The sequence below is a fragment of the Budorcas taxicolor genome, chromosome 20 (genome assembly GCF_023091745.1).
Source record: "Budorcas taxicolor isolate Tak-1 chromosome 20, Takin1.1, whole genome shotgun sequence".
Classification (NCBI taxonomy): Eukaryota; Metazoa; Chordata; class Mammalia; order Artiodactyla; family Bovidae; genus Budorcas; species Budorcas taxicolor.
The window spans coordinates 14,004,462-14,027,335 of NC_068929.1; the positions used below are offsets into that span (position 1 = coordinate 14,004,462).

Consider the following 22,874-nt stretch of genomic DNA (forward strand, 5'->3'; position numbering starts at 1 on the left):
TAAATACTACCCCCTTTATTATAAATTTGTAATGCTATATAGGCCAGATCATTAAAATAATTGATAATTATCTTTATTAAGGATGCCTTAATGCATTTTCAATTCTACATTTCAGAGAATTAAAGTTATTTTATTACTACTATACTCTAATCAGAAAATCAGAATTAAGTTTGTTTTAAAATACATTTAATAAAAATAACCCAGTCTTACATATTTTACATGTGCAGAATATTTACAAATGTCTTTTAAAGCATTTCCTTTATGTTTATTATTGTGCCTTTTTCACTGTTTCCTTCAGTAGTAGAATATTGTCCAGTTTTCTCTGTAACTAAAAAATTAGCTTCTTGGGTAATCCTCCTGGGGGGAAAAATAAGGTTATTTAATTTTATAGTAATTCTATAAAATTATATTTAATTTTAAAGTAATTCTAACCAGTCATTGCATTCCAACTATATTTTTACTTGCTTTGATTTTCCAATAACACTTGCTAAACACTAAGCATAGAGTGTATTATTAGGAATTTCTGAAAAAAAAATAGGGTATACATGGATAGTTCTCATAACTCTGAGGGGTACTCAAAAGTGCCCATGTCCTAAAAAAAAAAGCATGATGTTAAGTACTCATGATGTTACATATTCTCAAAGGAAGCAAATACAGGTAAAATATCACATTCTACTTTATAAAATTTAAACTGATAACAAGTAAAAACCTCACAGTCTACATTTCTTAGCTGCCCAGTCACTAGCTATACATTAGCTATCTGGAGTTTTCAGAATGCATGTAAGAAAATGAGAGTTTTACCTTGTTCCAAGGCCTCTGTTCTCTTCCGTTTCGTTGCCATGGCGGGATTGGACTGCTCCTTTAGAGCCTCTGCTGGACAGTTTGGTCTTGGCAGCTGACATCCAGGTGTTGGCCCTGGCCGATTACTGAAATACTTAGTTTTCAACGCCTTTCCAAAGAAAAGAGACCAGAGATAGTGAGCTTTTATGTGAATATCTGAACTGTGTTGTAAGGAGCATTAAATATACTAAGCAAATACACCCTCTCTTAAACTTAATTTTGAGTATTTGGATATGTACATTACTATAAATATCTAGCAGCCTAAGATTGATCACTAATTCCATTACTGTATTACTATAAGAATGGAATTTTTCCACGACAGCCTATAAAAAATATGAAAAATCCTTAATAAGATATTGTAAAATTCATTTCTCTACAGATTATAGGCTCTATAGCTGAAAATAGAGAAAGTTGCGTAAAAACAACTTCCAAGTTTATTTGTCACATTTGTGTGTGTTCAAATTCCAAATCATATGAATTCTTAAAAATAAAGCTTTTAAAAAGATGCAATGGGTTGGAAACGACAGATTAAAGTCCAACAATCCACTAGAAATTAATTGAACTGTTACTTGGAAGGACTTGTCCAAGTTTATTTCTATTTACCACTAGTCCAATGTTCTATAATATTATATTTTTACCTAGGTCCAAAATTCCAATAAAAATAGTTTATTTGAGGTGAAAAGGTTGTCAAGTTCATACTTTATTTGCATCATAGTACTGTTTAACAGCCACAATAATTTAATAAGGTATTTCCTTTTGGATAATTCTCTTAGGAACAAAAGAAGTCATATAAACTTTTCAAGCAACTCTCCCTACTCGCCAACATACTATTTGCAGTAATAATTTAGATAGAGAATTCTTACTTCAGAAGAGTTGAACTTATAAAATATTACTTCCAAATCACAGCAGTTCCATAAGTAAATTAAGCTAATTTTGAGCTACACAGAGATCTAAGAAGGGTATCTCATTAAACTTTTATGTTTTTAAAATGTTTATTTATCTGGCTGAGCCAGGTCTTTGTTGCAACATGCAGGGTCTTTAGTTGTGGCGTGAAAACTCTTAGTTGTGGCATGTGGGATCTAGATCCCTCACCAGGGATCGAACTCGGGCTCCCTGCATTGGGAACACAGGGTCTCAGCCACCAGACCATCAAGGAAGTCCCTCATTCCAACTTCTAAATATCCATAGGCCAAAACCCATTAAAAAATTAATTCTAAAAAAAAAATCCATTCTATCAAAATACAACCCAAGTAAGTTATCATAACTAATATTTTTCTATAACTTTTGAGCTTTACTATTAACGAAAACAACCTTCTTGACAATCTGACCTGGTCTCAAGGTTCTTATGACAGAAGTAAGATGTATACATACATGGATAAAAGGGAAAAATGAGTTAACTGTTTGACATTAGAAGAGTGATTCCAATGGTAAAATATCTGGTATATATGTATTAATGTGGCATGTACTGCTATGGGGTAGAGGTTTATACAAGTAAATACATTAAACAAAGATCTGTTATAGTCTATAATAAGCCTATGTGAAAAAAAATCCACTTTTTACCCCTGTATTTTGTGCATTTATGTTTCGTCAGATATGAAGATGTGCGACATTTCAGTCTCTTCCTTTATGAAGCTGAATCACTGTAATGTGTTGCATTTTGGCACTGCATTTCCCTGCCCCAACTTTAAGCGTTTGTGACCACCCATCTATTTATATGTGCTTGTTTTTAAAATAAAGAAAAAAAGACTTTCAAGTCTATAGATCTTATATTTTTATGTTTGATAATACTTCTCTCTTCTTCTATAAGAGCAGATATTCTTGGTATTCCACATTTTTCTTGAGTTTGATTCTTATTTCCCTTAAGTATCTGTCAGTTTCAGTGTTTTTCTATTTAGAGTATCTTTCAATCTCTTTTGAGTAATACAGTTGTATCAGACTATATCATTTTCTTCTACTCATTATCTCTTTCTGACTGTGACAATGACCAGAATGCATTATCTGGACTGCATTTCTTGGGCGAAGACACAAAACAAAACACTTTTGGCATTGGTTTTGGCACAAGATTTAAGTTACTTAAGAGTTTAACGGAAATATTCCAGTGTCTTAACAAACACAAAACATCATTTTTTTTTCTTCTCTAATTTACTTTCAAGTAGATGACCTAATTATGAAATAGAATCTTTATTTTTTTTAATTTTTAGAATTATCTTTATAATCTGCTGCACTTGTATGGGCATATATTGCTTATAGCTTAGGGGAAAAAAATTGTTATTTCTTAAAACAAAACAAACGCACCTTTTCAGTATTTAAAGAATGCTAGGAAATCTTAAGAAATTCGAAAGATACACTAACATACCTGTGTGGCTGTAATTCGAGTACACGGATTAAATAAGAATAAGCCTTGTATAAGATCTAGTAAGTCATCTCCTGCTGCAATGAAGATATGTTGTAATGGGATTCCAGGAAAACTCTTAAATGTCACGAAATCTGGAAGACTACACATGTCCTGTAAAAATATTTTTATACTTCAAACTTAAGTAAAGGATTGAAAGGCATATAGATCTCAAATGAGTAAATAAAACTGTCATACCGATGATATGATGGTCTATCCTAGCACTAGTGAGCAGACAAGGTTACAGGGAGGTAAACACAAGTCAACTTTAGTTCTCCGTATTAGCAAAGAACATGTGGGCACTGAAATGAAAAACAACGCCCTTTAGAAACTCTCAAACACAACGAGGAAAAGCTTCGGTGAAAATCTAACAGAACGTGAGCAGGACTCCTATACTGAAAGCTATACCACACTGATGAAATAAATCCAAGCTCTACATCAACGGTGAGCCCTACCATGTTTGTGGATTGGAAGATTCAGCACTGTAAGGACGTCTGACAATTCTCCTCAAGCTAGTAAACAGGTTTAATGCAGTTCTTACCAAAATTCTGGCAAGATTATTACATAGATAGGCTATTTTAAAATTTATATGGAAAGGCTAAGGAACTAAAATAGTATACACAACTTGGAAAAAGACTTAATATACAGATAATTTATTAAGACTACGGTAATGGCAGAGGGAGAAGTGTCATAAACAACAACCCCCACTCCTGCCATAAAGACACTTTTAGTCTCACATCCCATGTAAAAGTTAACTCAAAAAGGATCACACACTTAAACTATAAAACTTTTAGGAAAAAGAAAATCATCAGGAATATCTTTGTGTTAGGCAAAGAGTTCTTTGACTTGCCATCAAAAGCATTATTCATAAAAAGAAAAACTGATCAGACAGACGATCAAAATTAAAAACTTTCATGCTGGGAAAACTCTGTCAAGAGGATGAAAAGACAAACTACGGAGTAACAGAAAATTTGCAAACCACATATACAATCAGAGAATGAGTACTTTATATAAGTGGCTCAATATTCAGCCAAAGTACACACAATCCAATTAAAAAACAAGACAAGAGACATTTCATTAAAGCTATATAGATGCCAAATAAGTACATGAGAAGATATCCGTAAGTCGTCAGGGAAGAGAAACTTAAAGCCACAATGAGCTATCACTACACAACTCTCACGATGCTTAAAATAAAAAAGCGACACCACCGAATGCTAGTGAGGATGCAGAGAAACAGCTTACTTCTACACTGCTGGTGAGAATATAGAATAGTACAGGTCCCTCTGGAAAGCAGTTCGGCAGTTTTTGGGCTTCCGTGGTGGCTCAAATGGTAAAGAATCTGCCTTCAATACAGGAGACCTGGGTTTGATCCCTGGGTTGAGAAGATCCCCTAGAAAGGGAAATGGCAGCCCACTCCAGTATTCTTGCCTGGAGAATTCTATGGACAGAGGAGCGTGGCAGGCTACAGTCCACAGGATTGCAAAAAGACAAGACTAAGCGAATTTCACTTTCTTTTTGGCAGTTTCTGGCTAAATATGCAACTATCACGACTTAACAACTGCACTCCTGGTCATCTGTCCCAGAGAAATAAAGATGCATGCTCACCTAAAAGCCTGTACATGATTTTTTTTTTTTCCTTTGCCCACGTAGCTTGTGGGATCTAAGTTCCCTAGGGATGGAAACTGGGCCCTTGGCAAGAAGAATAGAGTTCTAACCACCAGACCACCTTTGGATATGAAAGTGAAAGTCGCTCAGTCGTGTCCGACTCTTTGCAACCCCAAGGACTACACAGTCTGTGGAATTCTCCAGGCCAGAATACTGGAGTCGGTAGCCATTCCCTTCTCCAGGGGATCTTCCCAACCCAGGCATCCCACATTGCAGGCAGATTCTTTACCAGCTAAGCCACATGGGATGGGAAGCCCAAGAATACTGGAGCAGATAGCCTATCTTTTCTCTAGAGGATCTTCCCTACCCAGGAATTGAACAGGGGTCCCCAGCATTGCAGACGGATTCTTTACCAACTGAGCTATGAGGGAAGCCATGATGTACCGTTATTACAAATACCAGTGTTATTTGTAATAGCCCCAAACTGGAAACAACGTAGACGTCCTTCAGTGAGTCAACAGACACGCTATGGTACACTCACACCACTCAGCAATACAGGGAAAGGAATGAATTACTGACCTCTTGGATGAATCTCCAGAGAATTATATTGAAAAAGCTTACAAATCATACTCCAAAAGCTTACATTTTATATGATTCCACTTATAACATTCTTGAAATAACAAAGTTATAAAAATGGAAATCATATTAGTGATTGCCAGGGGTTAAGGAATGGGTGAGAGTGGAAGCAAAGTGGGTGTGATGGTAAAAGGGCTCTTTGTGGTGATGTCCTGTATACTAATTGTATCAATGTCAGCATGCTGGCTGTGATATTATCCTAATTTTGCAAGATGTTACCCTTGTGAGAAGCTAAGTAAAGGAAGCAAGGGATATCTCTGTATTATTTCCTTCTGCATGTAAATCAAAATAAGAATTTTTAAAAATCCAAGGAAACCATCATAAGCAACTACTATTCAGAAAATCATGTCAAATGAAAAGTACTGGATAAATACTATGAATATGGCTCTGGAGTCAGACTCAAATTGGAGTCCTAGCTGACACTAGGCAACTTCGGGTAAGCTACTTAACCTCACGCCACCTCAGCTGTCTCATCTATAAAGTGTGAATAACAGCACCTACCTTAATAGGATTATTGGGAGAATTAAATATAATTTATGAAACCCTATCATTAACAGCATAGAGTAAGTTCAATAAATGAATGCTATTAGAGCATATTTTACAATTAGAACATACAGCTAAACTTCAGTTAGAAAGTTGAGGACCAACTTCAATCTCTGGTTGGGGAATAATGAAAAACAAAACCAAAAATAAACCTTCAATGTGTTAGTGAAAATGCAATAAATAAATCCATCAAGATGTTGATAAACATGAAATAGCCACAAAATGAAATATTATATAACTTAAAAAGGAAAATGTGAACAATATTAAGAGCAAGTTGGTTGCAAAAAAATTACATGGTGTGATCACATTTTTTAAAGAGCGAAAGAAAAAGCAAGTCATATGTATTTATGTATTTATGTGGGCATGTGTCCTCACAGCAAGGCTTTACAGCAAACTAATGATGATTAACACTAGGGTAGAAATTACTGGGATGGGTGAGGGCTATATGTATACAGGAGGCTGGATGGTATTTCACAATTTTAACTTTGTATAAATTTTGCAAAGAGTAATCATTACTAGTAAATTAAGACAATTAATACATTTGTTTAAGTAATATTCATGTTACAGCACTGTACACTACTCTAAATTTCAAAGAACATGTGTGAAAGCTTACAGGCCACTGCTCTTCGGTTGGTGTGCCCAAAGTTTCAAATATTCTTGTTAGCTGGTCAAGGTCTGAATCTCCTGGCAAAAAAGGGACCTAAAAGAAAAGTAAGAAGCAGATATTTCAAGACGATCTGTGATAGCTGTTACACAAATAATACAATAAATTTAATTTAATAAGAAACATTAAACAACAAAACTAAAGACTTAGTTTAAGGGCGGGACTTCCCTAGTGATCCCAGAAATACAGACGTTTATCCTAACCCTTTTAGTTACTTTAGAGATAGTACCATATTACAATCCAGTAATTTTATTACAATCGAATTTCAAAACACAGAATGAGCAATAATAAACCTTTATTGTCCTAAATGGTGTTAATAAACAGGCTGTACTTGGTGGAGGTTTTTTTTACTGGCCTGTTCGTTGGTTTCTTATCTCAAGGATGGCAATTACCTCTGAGAAGATAATGTTTACACAAATTATAAGAACAAATACCTATAACAATACCAAAGAGTGTACATCAACTCAAGACTTACCCTTAGAAGCAACTCTGCTAATATACAGCCCACAGCCCACATGTCCACACCTACACCATACATTCTAGCTCCAAACAGTAGCTCAGGGGCCCGATACCACCTGGAGAACAAAAATAAATATTGTCATTTTAGAGTGGAATTAGTAAAGTACTTCTTAGAGAAAACTCCTCAGAAAAACATCATGCACTTTTATGGATATATTAACTCAAGAAAAATTGGCTATAAAATCAAAAGTTCCTTACTGCTGCCAGCAAATTCACCCTCAGTCCATTCATCCTCTCACTTTTAGACGATTAACATGTTATTTCTCCCAAAACCCTAAACACCATCCTACTTCTTAGCTGATAACCTAATTCCTACTTTACTAAAATAATGCAAGTAATGAAAAAAAAATTTCTACAGACTCACCAACAGTCATCTGCACACTCACAACCCACCTTCCCATCCATAACTACATAACTAGCCTTTAGTGTTTTTAAAGTCAGTCCCTCAACTTGGGCACCGAATACACTCTTGCCTGTTTCCAAGGATATTGCTCCTGCAGTTCTCTTTTTCCTACAACAGTCGGCTTTTTGTTCTGTACTGGATTTATTACTATCAATGTTAAACATAGCACTGTTTTTATAGCCTTAAAAAATAAACTAAAAAACAAAGAAACAAACAACAAAAACTTCCCTGGACCCTGCTTCCCCTAACACCCCTCATTCTCTGGCTGTATGTTCTTACTGTCTCCATTTACTCTTCTCTTAACTCCATCAGTCAGGTTTTCATCCCACCACTCCACCAAAATTGCTCTTGTCTAGGTTATCAAGATATCCCTATCACTAATCTAAACTGTTAATTCTTAGTCCTCTGTATTTGACCTATTAGTAGTGTCTGATTTCAAAGTAGAGAAAGTCAGAAATTGGTAGTTGAAACACAGTGAAACGCAATGCTCATGTATGTGGGTCCTTGTTTTCCTGAGTTCCCAGGGTTCCTGAACGATGGGTTTAATTTTTCCAGAAATTACCTGAACAACTACTTACATTCCTTACTTTATACTCAAGGATCAGGTGATTGACACTCAATGAGATCTATTTGGAAGAAGGTGACAAAGTAATTTAAAAGAATAGAAAATCTGAAGATCGTCTCAGATTCTTAAGAGTCAGGGAAGTTATCAAATGCCATCTGGACAAGAATGATAAAATCTACTGTCTCTATGTATAAAATCTACTGTCTCTAAAAGCAATGAATAATATGAAAAATCCAAATAAAAGCACTGCTTTGTTTAGGAAATTTTCATTCACACTGAATGATATAAAATGTGGAATCAGGATTGACCAATAAAATAAACACAGGCTCCCCAAATCAGGTGGTTATGTAAAAGAACAGCCACTATGGTTCCAACCTACCTAACTAAACTGTGTAAGAAGTATAAATTAGTCCCCCCAAATTACTAGATAAATCTCTGCGGACTGATTTAATTCAACTTCGCATGAAAGAAGGGCTGTACAGTTTTTCACTGTTTAATAAGATACCAACAATAACTCCTGAACTCAGCCAAAATTCAAAGAAGCCACATGAGGCTCATTTGTGATTAATATCCTACACAATACAAGCTTTAGTTAGTTAAGGAATCCTTACCTGGTTACAACCTGATGTGTATAAGCTCTACTGGGGCTGCCAAATGATTTGGCCAGACCAAAATCAGCCAGTTTTAGAACTCCATTTTCATCTAGCAACAAGTTGTTTGGTTTTAGGTCCTATACAACGGAGATTTTAAACCAACAAATAAGCGGGGTGAAGGAGAGCATCATAGTAATACATTTAGTTAAATTTAAACTTAGCAGAAACAGGGTAAGACTCCAAATTTAACCATCACCAAAATTTTTTTCATTGATGTAAAATCCTAAAAATCAAAATAAGATTAGCCATATTTCTTAGTGAGGCCTTGGGTTAAGGTACTTCCTTTCAATTAATTTCAATTTACATACTTCACAGGTTTGCTGTGAGGATTAAATTTAATATTTCCCGTGAAAAGCCTAGAGTAATGACTGGTTCCTAGTAAGCATTCAAAAAACAGCTGCTGCTATTAATTCAATAACAATATATATGGGGAACTCCCTGGTGGTTCAGTGGTCAGGACTGTGTCACTGTTGAGGGCCCCAGTTCAATCCCTGGTTGGGGAACTAAGATCCCACAAGCCGTGAGGCCCAAAACAATAAACACCACAATATATGAACTTCAGTAAATAAAAACATTATGTGTTTATAAAGGATGAAGAATATAGTCTTCACAATCAATGCTAAAAAGATATTAGCCATAACCTAAAAGGAATTCCAAGCTTAAGTATGAGGATTACTATTACATATTTTTAGCTACTTTATCTACTAATAAATAGGATACCTAGGAACATCTACCTATCTAAATCATCAGCTTGTTCTAGTAGCTGAATGTTTCTAACAATGACTCAGCCATTTCAGAAATTTTACTTCATTACTTCCCAGAGTTTCAGAGCTACCCGAAATATTTTTCCAGAAGTATTTTTGCATTGCATAATTTAATCCAGACTCCCTGTTGTTTTTTATTATAACAGTATAGCACAAAGAACACTTAACTTCAAGCCAAAATATCTAGGTTCTAATACTCTTGTCAGTCACTATAGCTACTGACCTCAAAAAAAATATGTATCTTTTAGGTCAGCAACTTAACTCTTCTAAGTATGAAAAAAATGAAGGAATAGGCCTGTTGCATTTCTAAATTCCACCTAGTAACACAGAGTTCTCACAGCGCCACCTGGTTTAACTGAAGGGAGCGCAGAGAGGAAGAAGGGTGGATAAAACAGTCCAGTTCTACTTTGATAATTTACATACTCAGGCCTTTTGTGTAATAAGCTGGCTACAGAAAGTCTGACTACAACATAAAGACGCAATCACACTTGGTTAAAAACCTTACCCTATGCAGAATCCAATGTTGATGTAAATATTCTAATCCTTGAAGAGTCATCAACATATAGGCTTTGATGTGTGAAGGTGTCAGCACAAGACTGTTATCCTTTATTATAACCTGTAAGGTAGGCAGACAGGATACAGGTACGCTTTTATCATTCCAAATAAACTCTATCATATCATTTATAGACACAAGCTGGGTTTATTCATAACGGAGGTTCTCAAGAGAGGTTGCCTAGCTCTCCTCAGGAGGCTCTGTCAGAACCCCCAGTTACATGGTCAGGCAAAGTCTCTCGAGTTTAGGAGGAAAGCAGTACTCTGTCCCCTACCGCTATGTTTTTAGGCATCCATGTAGCAAACATCTGCCATTTCCACTTGCCCCAGGATATACAGCCCCTCCTGATAACAGCATTCAACATTCCTTTCGGGAACCACGTGTTCCCAGCTTAGTCCACGTGGTTATACGTTGTGCACGACCTGTGGCCTCCAAAGGTAGCAGACACGTGATCCAGGCATGCTCCATCACCACACTACCGCCTGCCTTCCAGACTAGCTCAGGGATGGAAATGTGAGCCAAGCCAAGCCAAATACTTGAGCTAGAATCAAAGGCAACAGAATACTTTCTCTCCTCAGGCATTATTAAACTAAGGATAGAAGCCTACAAGCACCTGAGCCACTATATTGAGAAATTTTAACCCATGAACGAGGCAACAGAGAACAAGTGAAAAATTGTGTTCTGCTAGCATTATTTGTGAACTATGGTTCAAGTCAGTTTATTCCCAGACTTTTAGTTATATGAGCTAAAAATGCAACTTTCTTCTTTTCAAATAGGTGAAAGACACTTTTAATCTCAATTTTTAACACATCTGTTGTGTTACCACAACCAAAAATAGTTTAACAGTTCCCCCTAAATTCCCCAATGCCTCTCTCTACTCAATCTTCCCCTCAATTCCTAACCCCAGCAACCAAAGATCTGATTTCTGTTCCTTTAGTTTTTCCTTTTCCAAAAAAAACATACATAGAATCATACAGCATCAGTAGCTTTTGAGCCTGGCTTCTTTCCTTTAGAACAACGTATCTAAGAGTCACCTATACTACTGTATATATTAATAGTTTGTTTCTTCTTATTCTCAAATAGTATTCCACTTTATAAAAAATGTACCAGTTTATACATTCACTTGATGAAAGACATTTGGGTTGTTTTCAGTTTGGATAATTATGAAGAAAGCTAAACATCTGTGTGGACATGTTTTTGTTTCTCTTGGATAAATAAATACACAGACAGATTTCTAGATCATACCCTAAGGGTATATTTAACTGTGTAAGAAACTGCCAAACTGTTTTTTCTAAAGTGGCTGTATCTTTGCATTCTCATCAGCGGTGTATAAGAATTCCACTTGTTCCACATCTCCAGACTGTCCATTATTGAGATTCAATTAGTATTAATGAAAAGCCTAAAATCTTATTCTTTTTTTTTTTAAGATTTTTTTGATGTGTATCATTTGTAAAGGCTTTATTGAGTATGTTACAATACTGTTTCTGTTTTATGTTTTGGTTTTTTGGTTGCAAGGCACGTGGGATCTTAGCTCCCCTGGCCAGGGATCGAACATACACCCCTTGCATTGGAAGGTGAACTTTTAACCACTGGACTGCCAGGGAAGTCCCTAAAATCTTATTCTTCTCAAAAAGAAAGCTGGTTTTCAAAAGGACAGTCTGTGACATCTTGTATGTAACACTGGGAATATGGCTAAATGATTCAGAAGATCTTTAACACCACATCTAGATTTCAACAAAATTTAAGCATTCTTTTGACTACCTTCTTCAAAGGCAGAAAATAAACATTTAGATTCTCTTGATAAACAGGAAAATAAATTCCTCCAGAAATCTTAGTCTTACCTCTAGATCAGTTTCCATAAAATCAAAGACAAGACTAATGTTAGATTTATGTCCAAAAGCATCAAGGAGCTACAAAGCAAAATTAAAAAAAAAAAAATCAACACGTGATACTCTTATTAAATACTTGACAGTATTATACCTAAGTTTTTAATCTTTAAAAACTTAAGCATTTGGACTGTAAAGTTTAAATAATTTTATTAAATTTAATATTTATCCATTTTTGGCTAGGAATTAGTACTTTGAAGCACAAGATTATTAAGCCTTACTATTAAAAAAAATCACCAATACTTAACCTCTCCCTCCAAATTTTAGGAATTATAATTAAGTAATGAATTAATGAGAACCTCACTCAAGTCTCTATAATCTAGAAAAACTCCCAACCTTGGTACTTAAGAAAATCCAACAGACAGCAGCAGTAGCTATTATTCACTGAATGAGTGTGTCCCCTACGCCAGACACTATCCCAGGTAAGTAGGTGTTAGTTGCTCAGTTGTATCGGACTCTTTGCGACCCCATGGCCTGTACCCCACCAGGCTTCTCTGTCCATGGGATTCTCCAGGCAAGAATACTGGAGTGAGTTACCATTACTGGATGTGTGTTCAGTGAGCTAGCCTCATAACAACCCTATGAGGTAGAGACTGTGAGGCAGAGTTCAAGGGAACCTGCTCAAGGTCTTACACATGCTACAGCTCTCTAGGTTTCACAATTTCTGATAAAATCAGCCTGTATGCCCATATTTATTTCATCAGTTGTATAGTTTTTAAAACACTGCCTATAAGAACAATTAGGATAAAAAATACATTTCAGCCTTTGTGTAAGGCTCACCTAGGACAACTCATCTTGCTGAGCCTTCAATCAACATCCACCACATTCGGAAAGGCAGGGTCCCAAATCCCAGAAACTTAGATCATACTCACACCAATTATATTTGGATGACTTAGCTCCTGTAATAATTTTATCTCTCTTAAGGCTGTTCTATTTATACCTAGATAAAAAGGCAAAGAAAAAAGTGAAAAAGAATTCTGAAATCTCAAACCTTCTTATAAACATATTTTTTTGGGAAAAGTCAGTCTCTGATGAAATAGCAATGAATATTCCTCAGGAAAAAAAAATAATTTTTATAACGTACCTGTTTCCAATTTATATTGCTTTGTTTTCAAAACAGTTTAGGACAGACTATGATAAATGATGAAAAAAGTATTCACTTCATCTATAGAATATGAGATCTGAAGACTCCTGGAATAATATGTACACAAGTATGTAGCCTAAAGGTGAGAAGTTAATAGCTTTTCTTCTCTTGCCTTATGAATATCAGAGGCAGATTCTTTAAGCTAACAGAAAACTAGTGATTAAATACTATCCTTCCCAATGCAAAGGACAAAACCCAACATTTTAAAATAAGATCTGATGGGATTTCCCTGGTGGTCCATGCACCCAATGCAGGGGGCCCAGGTCTGACCCCTGGTCAGGAAACTAGATCCCACATGTCACAAGTTAAGAGCTTGCTTCTCACAACTAAAAGATCCTGCACGCCGCAATGAAGATCAAAGATCCAGCATGCTGCAACTAAGACCCAATGTAGCCAAATAAATAAATACTAAAAAAAAAAAAAAAAAAGATCTGGCACTAATATTAGAGAGATGATGGATCCTTCACACAGAAACTTTCTTGATGACTAAATAGGACTTAGCACTCAAACAGAGCTTTAGCAGAAGAGATACAAAAATCTCCCCCATCCCTATACATTTATTCTATAGTGAGCTTTGTATACTTCCATGAATCCTGAATTATCAAAGTAACCAGAAGCTCAGAAAAACAGCGGCTTGAAAACAACTAAAGCAGTAATGAAGACATTAAGACAAGTCACTAATAACCTTGCTGTCTTCCATCTGCTTAGGTGATCCAAATATCCTCTGAACACCCAAATGGTGAAAAGTACAAATATCCTATCTCTATCCTGAGTCTATCGTTACTCTTCTGGGACCTGCAATAACTCTACCCAGAACCATTGTTAACTGTAATTAATACTTTGTTCTTTTCCTCAGTGAGAAGAACCACCTTTTCTGTTCTGTCAGATTACATGAAATAAGTTACTTACCATCTTTAGCTTCTGATCTATGTCCAAGTTTGATCTGGCAGAGGAAAAAACAAACACAATAAAAATGTGTTAAACTATTTAGACAAATTCGTAATACATAAACACTTCAAATGCTTAAAGCAAAAATTCATAACTACTTATAGGTAGCTAGTATTAGCAGGTAAGGAGGGAGCAGGAATCAGAAAGGCGAAATTAACAGTTCAAGAAAGGGCCAAGTACCCATCCTTCCTTTCCCCTTAAGTTCTGAACTACACAACTCTAAGATTAGATGTGGACTAAATTAAATGAATACAAGCTAATAAACAGAAGAAGCACTTCAAGTTGGACTACGTGGGAGGAAATATGTAACATATAAAATAACATGCTTAATATGCCCAATAATATACTCCCAGGGACCACATTTTCCAGGAAGAAAAATTATAGATTGTGATAGATACAGAACTTAGGGAGATAATCGAGGTGGGTGGTGGTGGTTTAGTCACTAAGTCAGCATCTGACTCTTGCAACCCATGAACTGCAGCCCACCAAACTCCTCTGTCCATGGACTCTTCCAGGCAAGAATACTGGAGTGGGTTGCCATTTCCTTCTCCAGGGGATCTTCCCAACCCAGGGACTGAACCCAGGTCTCCTGTACTGCAGGCAGATTCTTTCCTGACTGAGCCACCAGGGAAGCCCAATAAGCAAAACAAGCACTTCAAGTTAAGACTACTTGGGAGGAAGAATGTAACATATACATAACTTGCTTAATATGCCCAATAATATGCTTCCCAGGGACCACATTTTCCAAGCAGGAAAACTACAGAGTGTGATGGATACAGAAAGTGGTTAAACTTTTGCTACTGTATACAAGCACACTGAACTGCATTAATAGGTTCCATCTCACACAAACCCAACTACCAGGTTAAAGAACAAAAGCTTACTGCTTTATGCAATGACAATGTAGCCAAGAATACCAAAAAAAAAAAAAAATCCTACTCCAGAAAATCAGCTATTTTACCTTTTAAAATAGCCCCCACCTATATACTACAAACAACTTTTACCTTAAAGGTAGGCTGTTTATTTCATCTTGGGCTTCCCTGGTGGCTCAGCCAGTAAAGAATCTGCTTGTTACACAGGAGACCCAGGTTCAACTCCTGGGTTAGGAAGATCCCCTGGAGAAGGGAATGGCAAGCCACTCCAATATATTCTTGCCTGGAGAATCCCATGGACAGAGGAGCCTGGTGGGCTACAGTCCATGGGGTCGAGTAACACTTCCACAGGCCATTTATTATAGCACCAAAAAATATAAGGCATGTAGGAATTAAAGCCAACAAGAAATGTATGAAGCTTTCCAAGAACATTATAAAACACTCTTGAACATGTTTTAATGTTCAAGAAATGTGATCAAAATAAACACAGACAGCATGTTCATGGATAGAAAGATTCAAATCATAAACACATCAATTCTCTTTAATGAAACTAGATGTAAAGTACAACAGCATTTTTCATGGACACTGACAAACGGATTCTAAACTTTATACAGAAAAGTAAGGAGCTAAGAACAGATAACTTAAAACATTATTTTTTACTGTGTTTAGGAAATGTGATAGACAAGTTTCATGAAGCCATCTACATTATCACTCAGATTCAATAATTACATTTTGCCATATTTACTTCATCCATCCTCTTTTTTGTTGGCTACAACATACATTTTTTTTTAATGTTGTAGTTGGACTTCGTATTATTTCATCCCTATATACTTCAACAGGCATCTCTAAAACGTGGACATTTTCTTATATACCCATAATGCCATTCTCCTTCCTCATAAAATTAATAATAATGCCATACAGCATGTAATAACTAGTTCATATTCAAATTCTCTTGATTTGATTCAAATTTCTCAACTGACTCATAGAGTAAGCCAAGATAATTTCGAAGAAGAGTAGTGGTTGAGAATCCCCAGTGCAGGGGACAGGGGTTCAATCCCTGGTCTGGAAAGATTCCACAACTAAGCCATGGGGCAACTAAGCCTGTGTGCCACAACGACCAAGCCCACACACCCTGGAGACAGGCTCTGCAGCAAGAGAAGCTACTGCAATGAGAAGCCCCCAGACCACAACTACAGAAAGCCCTTGAGAATTTACAAGGCAACAGTAATTATAGACCCTAGAGCAGTGCAGCAGGAATGGGGGCAAAAAGAAAATCAACCAATAAAAGAATAGTATGCCCAGAAACAAATCCAAGTATAAACTGGAACTTGGCATTACAACTCACCAGGAAAAGGATGTACTAAGAAAATGTTGAGAGCTGGGGAAAAAATATTAGATTTTCATACTACACAAAGAAAATTTAACTCCAAATGGAATGTAGACCTAAATGTGAAAAGCAATACTTTAAAATTTTCAGATGAAAATATAGGAGAATTCTTTATAATTTGGAAGCAGGGAAGCATGCAAAAAAAGGGAGCCAAAAAAGGGGAAAAATAGACAAATTTAACCAGACTAAAATTTTAAATACCTGTACCTCAAAAGATACCATAAATAAACTGAAAGCCCAAAGTCTGAGAGATGATGATTGAAGAAATTTTCACATACTAAAGTACAAAGAAATCATTCTGGCTTACTTAACAAACTTTATGCTAACTAGAACAGCCTGTTTTGTGGTCTATGAAACACATACTGTCTATCTGCTTTAAATATTGGAATAAAAGGGTCCACTACCAAAAGCGAAAATCACACAGTTGTGTCTGACTGTTTGCAACCCCATGGAGCCTGAGAAGCTCCTCTGTCCGTGCGATTCTCCAGGCAAGAATACTAGAGTAGGCTGCCATTCCCTACTCCAGGGGATCTTCCCAACCCAGGGATTGAACCCAAGTCTCCCACATTGCAGGAGGAATCTTAACCATCTGAGCCACTGTAAAGAATGCCTATTTTGAAGATAAGGATAAATACCTCCCTTTCAGGGACTTCAAAGGTAGTACTCCTTTGATAAGGTCCCCTTCCCAGGAGCCAAGATCATACTGACTCACTATATACAGTGATCTTTCTTTTTTTAATGTTGAAGGAATGTACCCCAGTCATGTTTGATCTTTTCTGTTCTGACAAGATATAAACTATGCTGAAAACCATACTTCTTCAGAACTCAGAGCTATCTGAGAGACTCCCTTCTGGGCTATAATCCAGATTGGCTCGAATAACACTCTTCTCTTCTTATTATAGATTTACACTGACAATGGTATCTGTAGTGCATATTTCTAAGGTTCAGTATCCAAAATATGTAAGAAATTCCACCAAGTCAACAGGAAAGAAAAAAATGTAGGCAACCTAACAGAAAAAGTATAAAAAGCCAATAAATCTAGGAAAAGATGATCAAACTCACTGGTAATCAGAGAAATATTAATTGAAAAAACATCCATATACCACTTTTGACCCATCTGATTGACAACTGTTGTAAAATCTGATGATACAAACATGGTGAAAATGTGGTGGGAGGTTAAACTGATCCAACCATTTTGGAAAGCAGTTTGATAGTATCTGGGGATGTTGATGTGTATTCTCTTGCTGTTGTTCAGTCGCTCAGTCGTGTCCAACTCTTTGTAACCCCATGGACTGCAGCACAGCAGGCTTCCCTGTCCTTCACCATCTCCCAGAGTTTGCTTAAACTAATGACCATTGAGCTGGTGATGCCATCCAACCATCTTGTTCTGTTATCCCCTTCCCCTCCTGCCTTCAATCTTTCTCAACATCACAGTATTCTCTATGTAGCAACAACTGGCAATTAAGTTTCAACTATAGATACATTTTCTAGAGAAATGCACAAATGTATGTCTATAGAAGGAGTGTATTAGAGTAAAACATTTAAAAAAAAGCAGCTTAAATGTTTATCAACAAGAGTCTGGACAGACCAATTTTAGTGTAGTCACAGAATAGAATCTAATCATCAGAGTATGAATAAACAGATCTACATGTATCCATCTGAAAGATTACAGAAATGATACTGATTCAGAAAAACAAGTTGCAGAAGAGTGTGTGTGTGTGTTGGAAGAGAGAAAGAGCTTAGAAGTATACAATAATGTATAGGAGATCAGCCCTGGGATTTCTTTGGAGGGAATGATGCTGAAGCTGAAACTCCAATACTTTGGCCACCTCATGCGAAGAGTTGACTCACTGGAAAAGACTCTGATGCTGGGAGGGATTGGGGGCAGGAGGAGAAGGGGACGACAGAGGATGAGATGGCTGGATGGCATCACTGACTCGATGGACGTGAGTCTGAGTGAACTCCGGGAGTTGGTGATGGACAGGGAGGCCTGGCATGCTGTGATTCACGGGGTCCCAAAGAGTCGGACACGACTGAGCTACTGAACTGAACTGAGATACATAAAACAAATACTGCAAAGTGAAAACTGCTCCAAAAAGTTACCATAGAGAACTGGTTAAACAGGGAAATGTAAATTCAGTACAACTGTTTAAAAAGGATAAGGTAAATTAATGATATTTTAAAGGTCCAAAATACAACAGATGAAATACTACATAGCTTATTACTCCTTTTCTGTTAAATTCAAGAAAAGAAAGAAAGAAAGTGAAGTCTCTCAGTCATGTCGCCTCTGCGACCCCATAGACTGTAGCCTACCATGCTCCTCCGTCCATGGGATTTTCCAGGCTAGAGTACTGGAGTGGGTTGCCATTCCCTTCTCCAGAGGATCTTCCTGATCCAGGGACCGAACCCAGGTCTCCCACATTGTAGACAAACGCTTTACTGTCTGAGCCACCAGGGAAGCCAGTAAATGAGTGTGAGTAGAAATTGAGTGTTGGGAGGGGAAGATGCACAAGCACCAAATCTCTAGGGTTTACAGAACTAAGGAAGGAGGCCACTCAGGGAATCATAAGCATACTATCTAAAAAAATGGATGTAAATACCAGAGAAATCAATTTTGGAGTTGAAAGGCATTGCTTCAATGAGTGAAAACCAGGGGTAGAGGAGAGAGGCATGCTTGGCCTAGTAACTGACTTTAAAAAAAAAACCAATGCTTTGAGAATTAATGGGGTTTGGTAAAAGGAGAAATATTCCTGTTTTTTTTGAGGTACAGTTGACATACAATATTATATAAGTTTCAGGTGTACAACACAGTGATTTAAAGGTTATATATTCCATTTATATAAAGGTTACATTCCATAAAACTACAAAGATGTACTATTTGAAATAAAAATTAAACGTAAAAGAATATTCCATAATGTCACTTTCAAGGGGTAGCAGTCTATCACCGAGAAATATACTGCTAAGTCGCTTCAGTCATGTCCGACTCTTTGTGACCTTATGGACCAGAGCCCACCAGGCTCCTCTGTCCACAGAATTCTCCAGGCAATACTCAAGTGGGTTGCCATGCCCTTCTCCAAGGAATCTTCCCGACTCAGGGATTGAAACCACATCTCTTATGTCTTCTGCATTGGCAGGCAAGTTCTTTACCACCAGCATCACCTGGGAAGCCCATCACTGAGAAACAGGATGAATTCTAAATCCTAATTTATGATAAAAGCAAGCAAGTAAACCAACTGGGATTTTCAGAAAAACCACAGAACTCAATATGCCAACAGTTTGAAGAGACAGTATCAGTTAGTCAAGCCAATACATTTTTAAGTGTCTGCAAATGTACTAGCCACAGTCCTAAATATAATTCGAGTGGTAGTAAATAGAAAATAAACTCAAAGATAAAAGATTTTGATAAATGCTATGAAGATAACAAGGAAATATGGAAAAGAACACTAGGGAAGAAGGCAAGTATACCTGTTTTAGCTAGAATGACCAGCAGAAGTCTATATGTACAGGAGATATCTGACTGAGATCTAAATGATAAACGAACCAGCCAGGCCAAGTTTTAGAGGAAAAATACACTAACTGGAAGCCAGAGCAAATGCAATGAATCTGGGAGTGGGATGCATTTAATATACTCAAGGGATAGAAAGGTCAGTGTGGCTAGAATAAAGTGAACCAGGGGCAGAATCAGAAAAATAACTTAAAAAGGATTAGGAAAGTTAAGGGTTTTACAAGGGAGTAGCTATAAATAGCATTGGCTTATAGAAACAGAAACTGAAAAAGATTAGACACATTAGAAAAAGTAAAGAAGATAACAATGGCAGGAATAATTCTAGAAAAGAAGAATGGGGAGCAGGTGTTAAGAATATGAGAGGGACGTGCTTAAGCCACCAACAGGCCTTGTGTGTGTACTCAGTCACTCAGCCATGTCTGACTCTTTCCAACTCCACAGACCCACCAGGTTCCTCTATCTATGAGGTGTGAAGAAACCAGCCTCTCCTGAGAGGGTTACTGATTTCAGAAGTATGGGGAAAGGCAATCAGCCTGGAAGCAGTACACCTGGATGTAAAGCCTGGCTCTATCAACTACTACCTGTGCCGTCTTGACGAGTCACCTCATCTCCCATAGCTTCAGGCACCTCAAGTATAAAACAGAGATACTTTACTTACATCACCTGGCTCTTATAAGGGTTAAATGAAAAAAACAAGGGTGAGAGTGCTTGGCATATAGAAAGCCAAATATGACCTAGATTTCTTGAATGAAATGCAAGTAAAAAAGGTACTTAAACCATTAAAAAAAAAAGCACTTCAATGTTATTAATGCTGGCAAAAGCCTTTAATGGTAAGTATGTATTCAGAAAATACAGATATAGAGTGGATGCTGGTGAGGAAGAAATAGGGACCTGGAAAGATGAGTAGTTCTGAGGGCCCAACAGACGAGCAGTATTTGTCCCCTTTGCCAATGTTTGCGTTTATAAAACAAACAAGATACAGCCTCTCTTCATCTCAATTCATACACCCCTTCAAGAAGACGCATACACACATCCCTTCAAGCGCGCACACACACACACACCCCCCACCCCCCCTTCAAGACACACACACACACCACCCCCCTTCAAGAAGACACACACACACACACCCCACCCCCCCTCAAGAAGACACACACACACCGCCCCCCCTTCAAGAAGACACACACACATCCTTTCAAGCGCGCGCGCGCACACACACACCCCACCCCCCCCTTCAAGAAGACACACACACACCCCACCCCCCCTTCAAGAAGACACACACACCCCCCCACCCCCACTTCAAGAAGACACACACACACCCCTTCAAAAAGACACACACACCATTCAAGAAGACACAAGGAAAAACAAACTGCAACTCACTTTCTTAATGGCGACAATTTGGTTGGTGTTCTTGTCTCTGGCCTTGTAAACCGTGGCAAACTAGACAGAAAAACAGGAGTAATGTTAAATTTATGAGAACTTCTTGGTTTGTGTTGGCCTTTTCACTTTTTTTAGACTTGGGGAAGCAAGGAATCCAGGGTTCTCAGAGCAAATTCGCGGCGGCTGGCAACGTGGGGAGGTCGTCCACGTCCCGTTCCAGTCCACTGAGCGGAGAGGGCCGCTCAGGGACTCAGGTCCAGGGTGGACAAAGGGGCAGCAGGGGCGTCTGGGCAGCCTCCTCCTCCTCCGAGAACGAGGAGCGTGCCCCGTCCTCTGGCTTCCATGAGAAAACTTCCGACAGTGAGAGGCGGCCCGGCGCTCCCTGCTCAGGGCCCTCCGAGCCCCGCCCGAGAGCCTCACCTGTCCCTCCCCGAGGAAGTCCAGTTTTTCATAACGCTTCGCTCGCGACTTCACGTCCACTGCCATCCGTCGCGAGGAGCCCGTCTGCAGCTGAAAGGGGTGAGCTGCCAAGACAGCAGGAATTTAAAGCTACCTTAAAGCCTCAACAGCCACTTCCGCCCACTGAGCGCCGACGCTTCACTCGCTCCGCCCCCACTTCCGGGGTGGGCGGGGATGCTGTGAAGTAGGTCCGGCCAGAGCCCTCCCTACGGAAGCTGAGCGAGGCGAGGCGGGACACCCGGGCTTCCTGAACCGGGCCGGGTCTGCTCATGTGACCGCAGATAGTGCCGGAGGCGTGGTGCTCTTGCAGGTAGCTAGTGTGTCGCCCTGTTACCGTTTTAACAGGTGTTTTCTTCACTCCTGAGGACCGATCAGCGCTCTGAGTTCAGGATTTAATAGATGTGTATGGGTCTTGGCCTTGTCTCTGATCTCTGGTTTTTGCTCAAGGCTATCCTGTCACCATGGTTACCATGGACGCCTAAGCCGACAGTTTCAAGTTACTTAAGCGGAGTTGGAAGGTATCACCGACTGGATGGATATGAGTTTGAGCAGGCTCCTGGAGTTGCTGGTGGACTGGGAAGCCTGGCGAGCTGCGGTCCATGTGGTCACAGGGTGAGACAAGACTGAGTGAACTGAACTGAAGCGAGTGCTAGTTCTTAAGGTCTGGTCGAGAGGCATTCTTAGTCCTTTATGAAGAAGCACATTCAGGCAAATAAATTCCTAGTAAGCAGAACAATTTCGTGCTGTGGAACAGACTTCTGACCATCAGTTTTTCACCCTGTAAGGTGGAAGGAACTAATAGATTTCATCGTAGGCGGTTGCGAGGATTAAACGATACTTGCAACGAAGTTTTAGGCATAGTGCTCAATGGTTAACTGTAATCAGTACTCAACATTATTCGCTTTTCATACAAATCAACAAACACATTAATTCATATATTTAACAAATATATATTGAGTGCTTACTGTATGCGGGGCTCTGTTGCAGACTCTAAGAAATCGGCAAGCTAAAAACAAAGATCCCTGCCTTCCAAGGGGAGGAGCTAACAAAACAATTAAAATATGCTATAATACATAGTGACCAGTGCTATTGAGATAGTAGAGCAGGGAAAGGGAATAGATAGTAGGGTTTGTGATTTTAAATAGGATGTTGCTGCTGCTAA

At 38.2% G+C, this 22,874-nt stretch overlaps 1 protein-coding gene across 1 annotated transcript; it reads right to left on the minus strand.

Moving 5' to 3' along the window:
• Positions 1-225: 225 nt before the first annotated feature.
• CDK7 (cyclin dependent kinase 7) lies at positions 226-21,818 on the minus strand. Its single transcript, XM_052659201.1, has 12 exons — positions 21,674-21,818; positions 21,254-21,313; positions 14,077-14,110; positions 12,896-12,963; positions 11,979-12,047; positions 10,090-10,200; positions 8,779-8,897; positions 7,156-7,255; positions 6,630-6,716; positions 3,197-3,346; positions 802-949; positions 226-357 (listed from the first exon to the last, which is right to left on the minus strand). The coding sequence occupies exons 1-12, from the start codon at positions 21,737-21,739 to the stop codon at positions 329-331; spliced, it is 1,041 nt and encodes a 346-aa protein (XP_052515161.1). The 5' UTR covers positions 21,740-21,818; the 3' UTR covers positions 226-328.
• Between the last annotated feature and the right edge of the window lie 1,056 nt (positions 21,819-22,874).

Excerpts from the sequence above, each read along its gene's own strand:
- CDK7 (XM_052659201.1), bottom strand. The coding sequence starts at position 21,739 with ATGGCAGTGGACGTGAAGTCGCGAGCGAAGCGTTATGAAAAACTGGAC. Across the intron at positions 950-3,196 it reads CTCGAATTACAGCCACACAG|GCGTTGAAAACTAAGTATTT; the intron begins GTATGTTAGTGT and ends TTCTTTGGAAAG. Across the intron at positions 358-801 it reads AACAGAGGCCTTGGAACAAG|GAGGATTACCCAAGAAGCTA; the intron begins GTAAAACTCTCA and ends TTTTCCCCCCAG.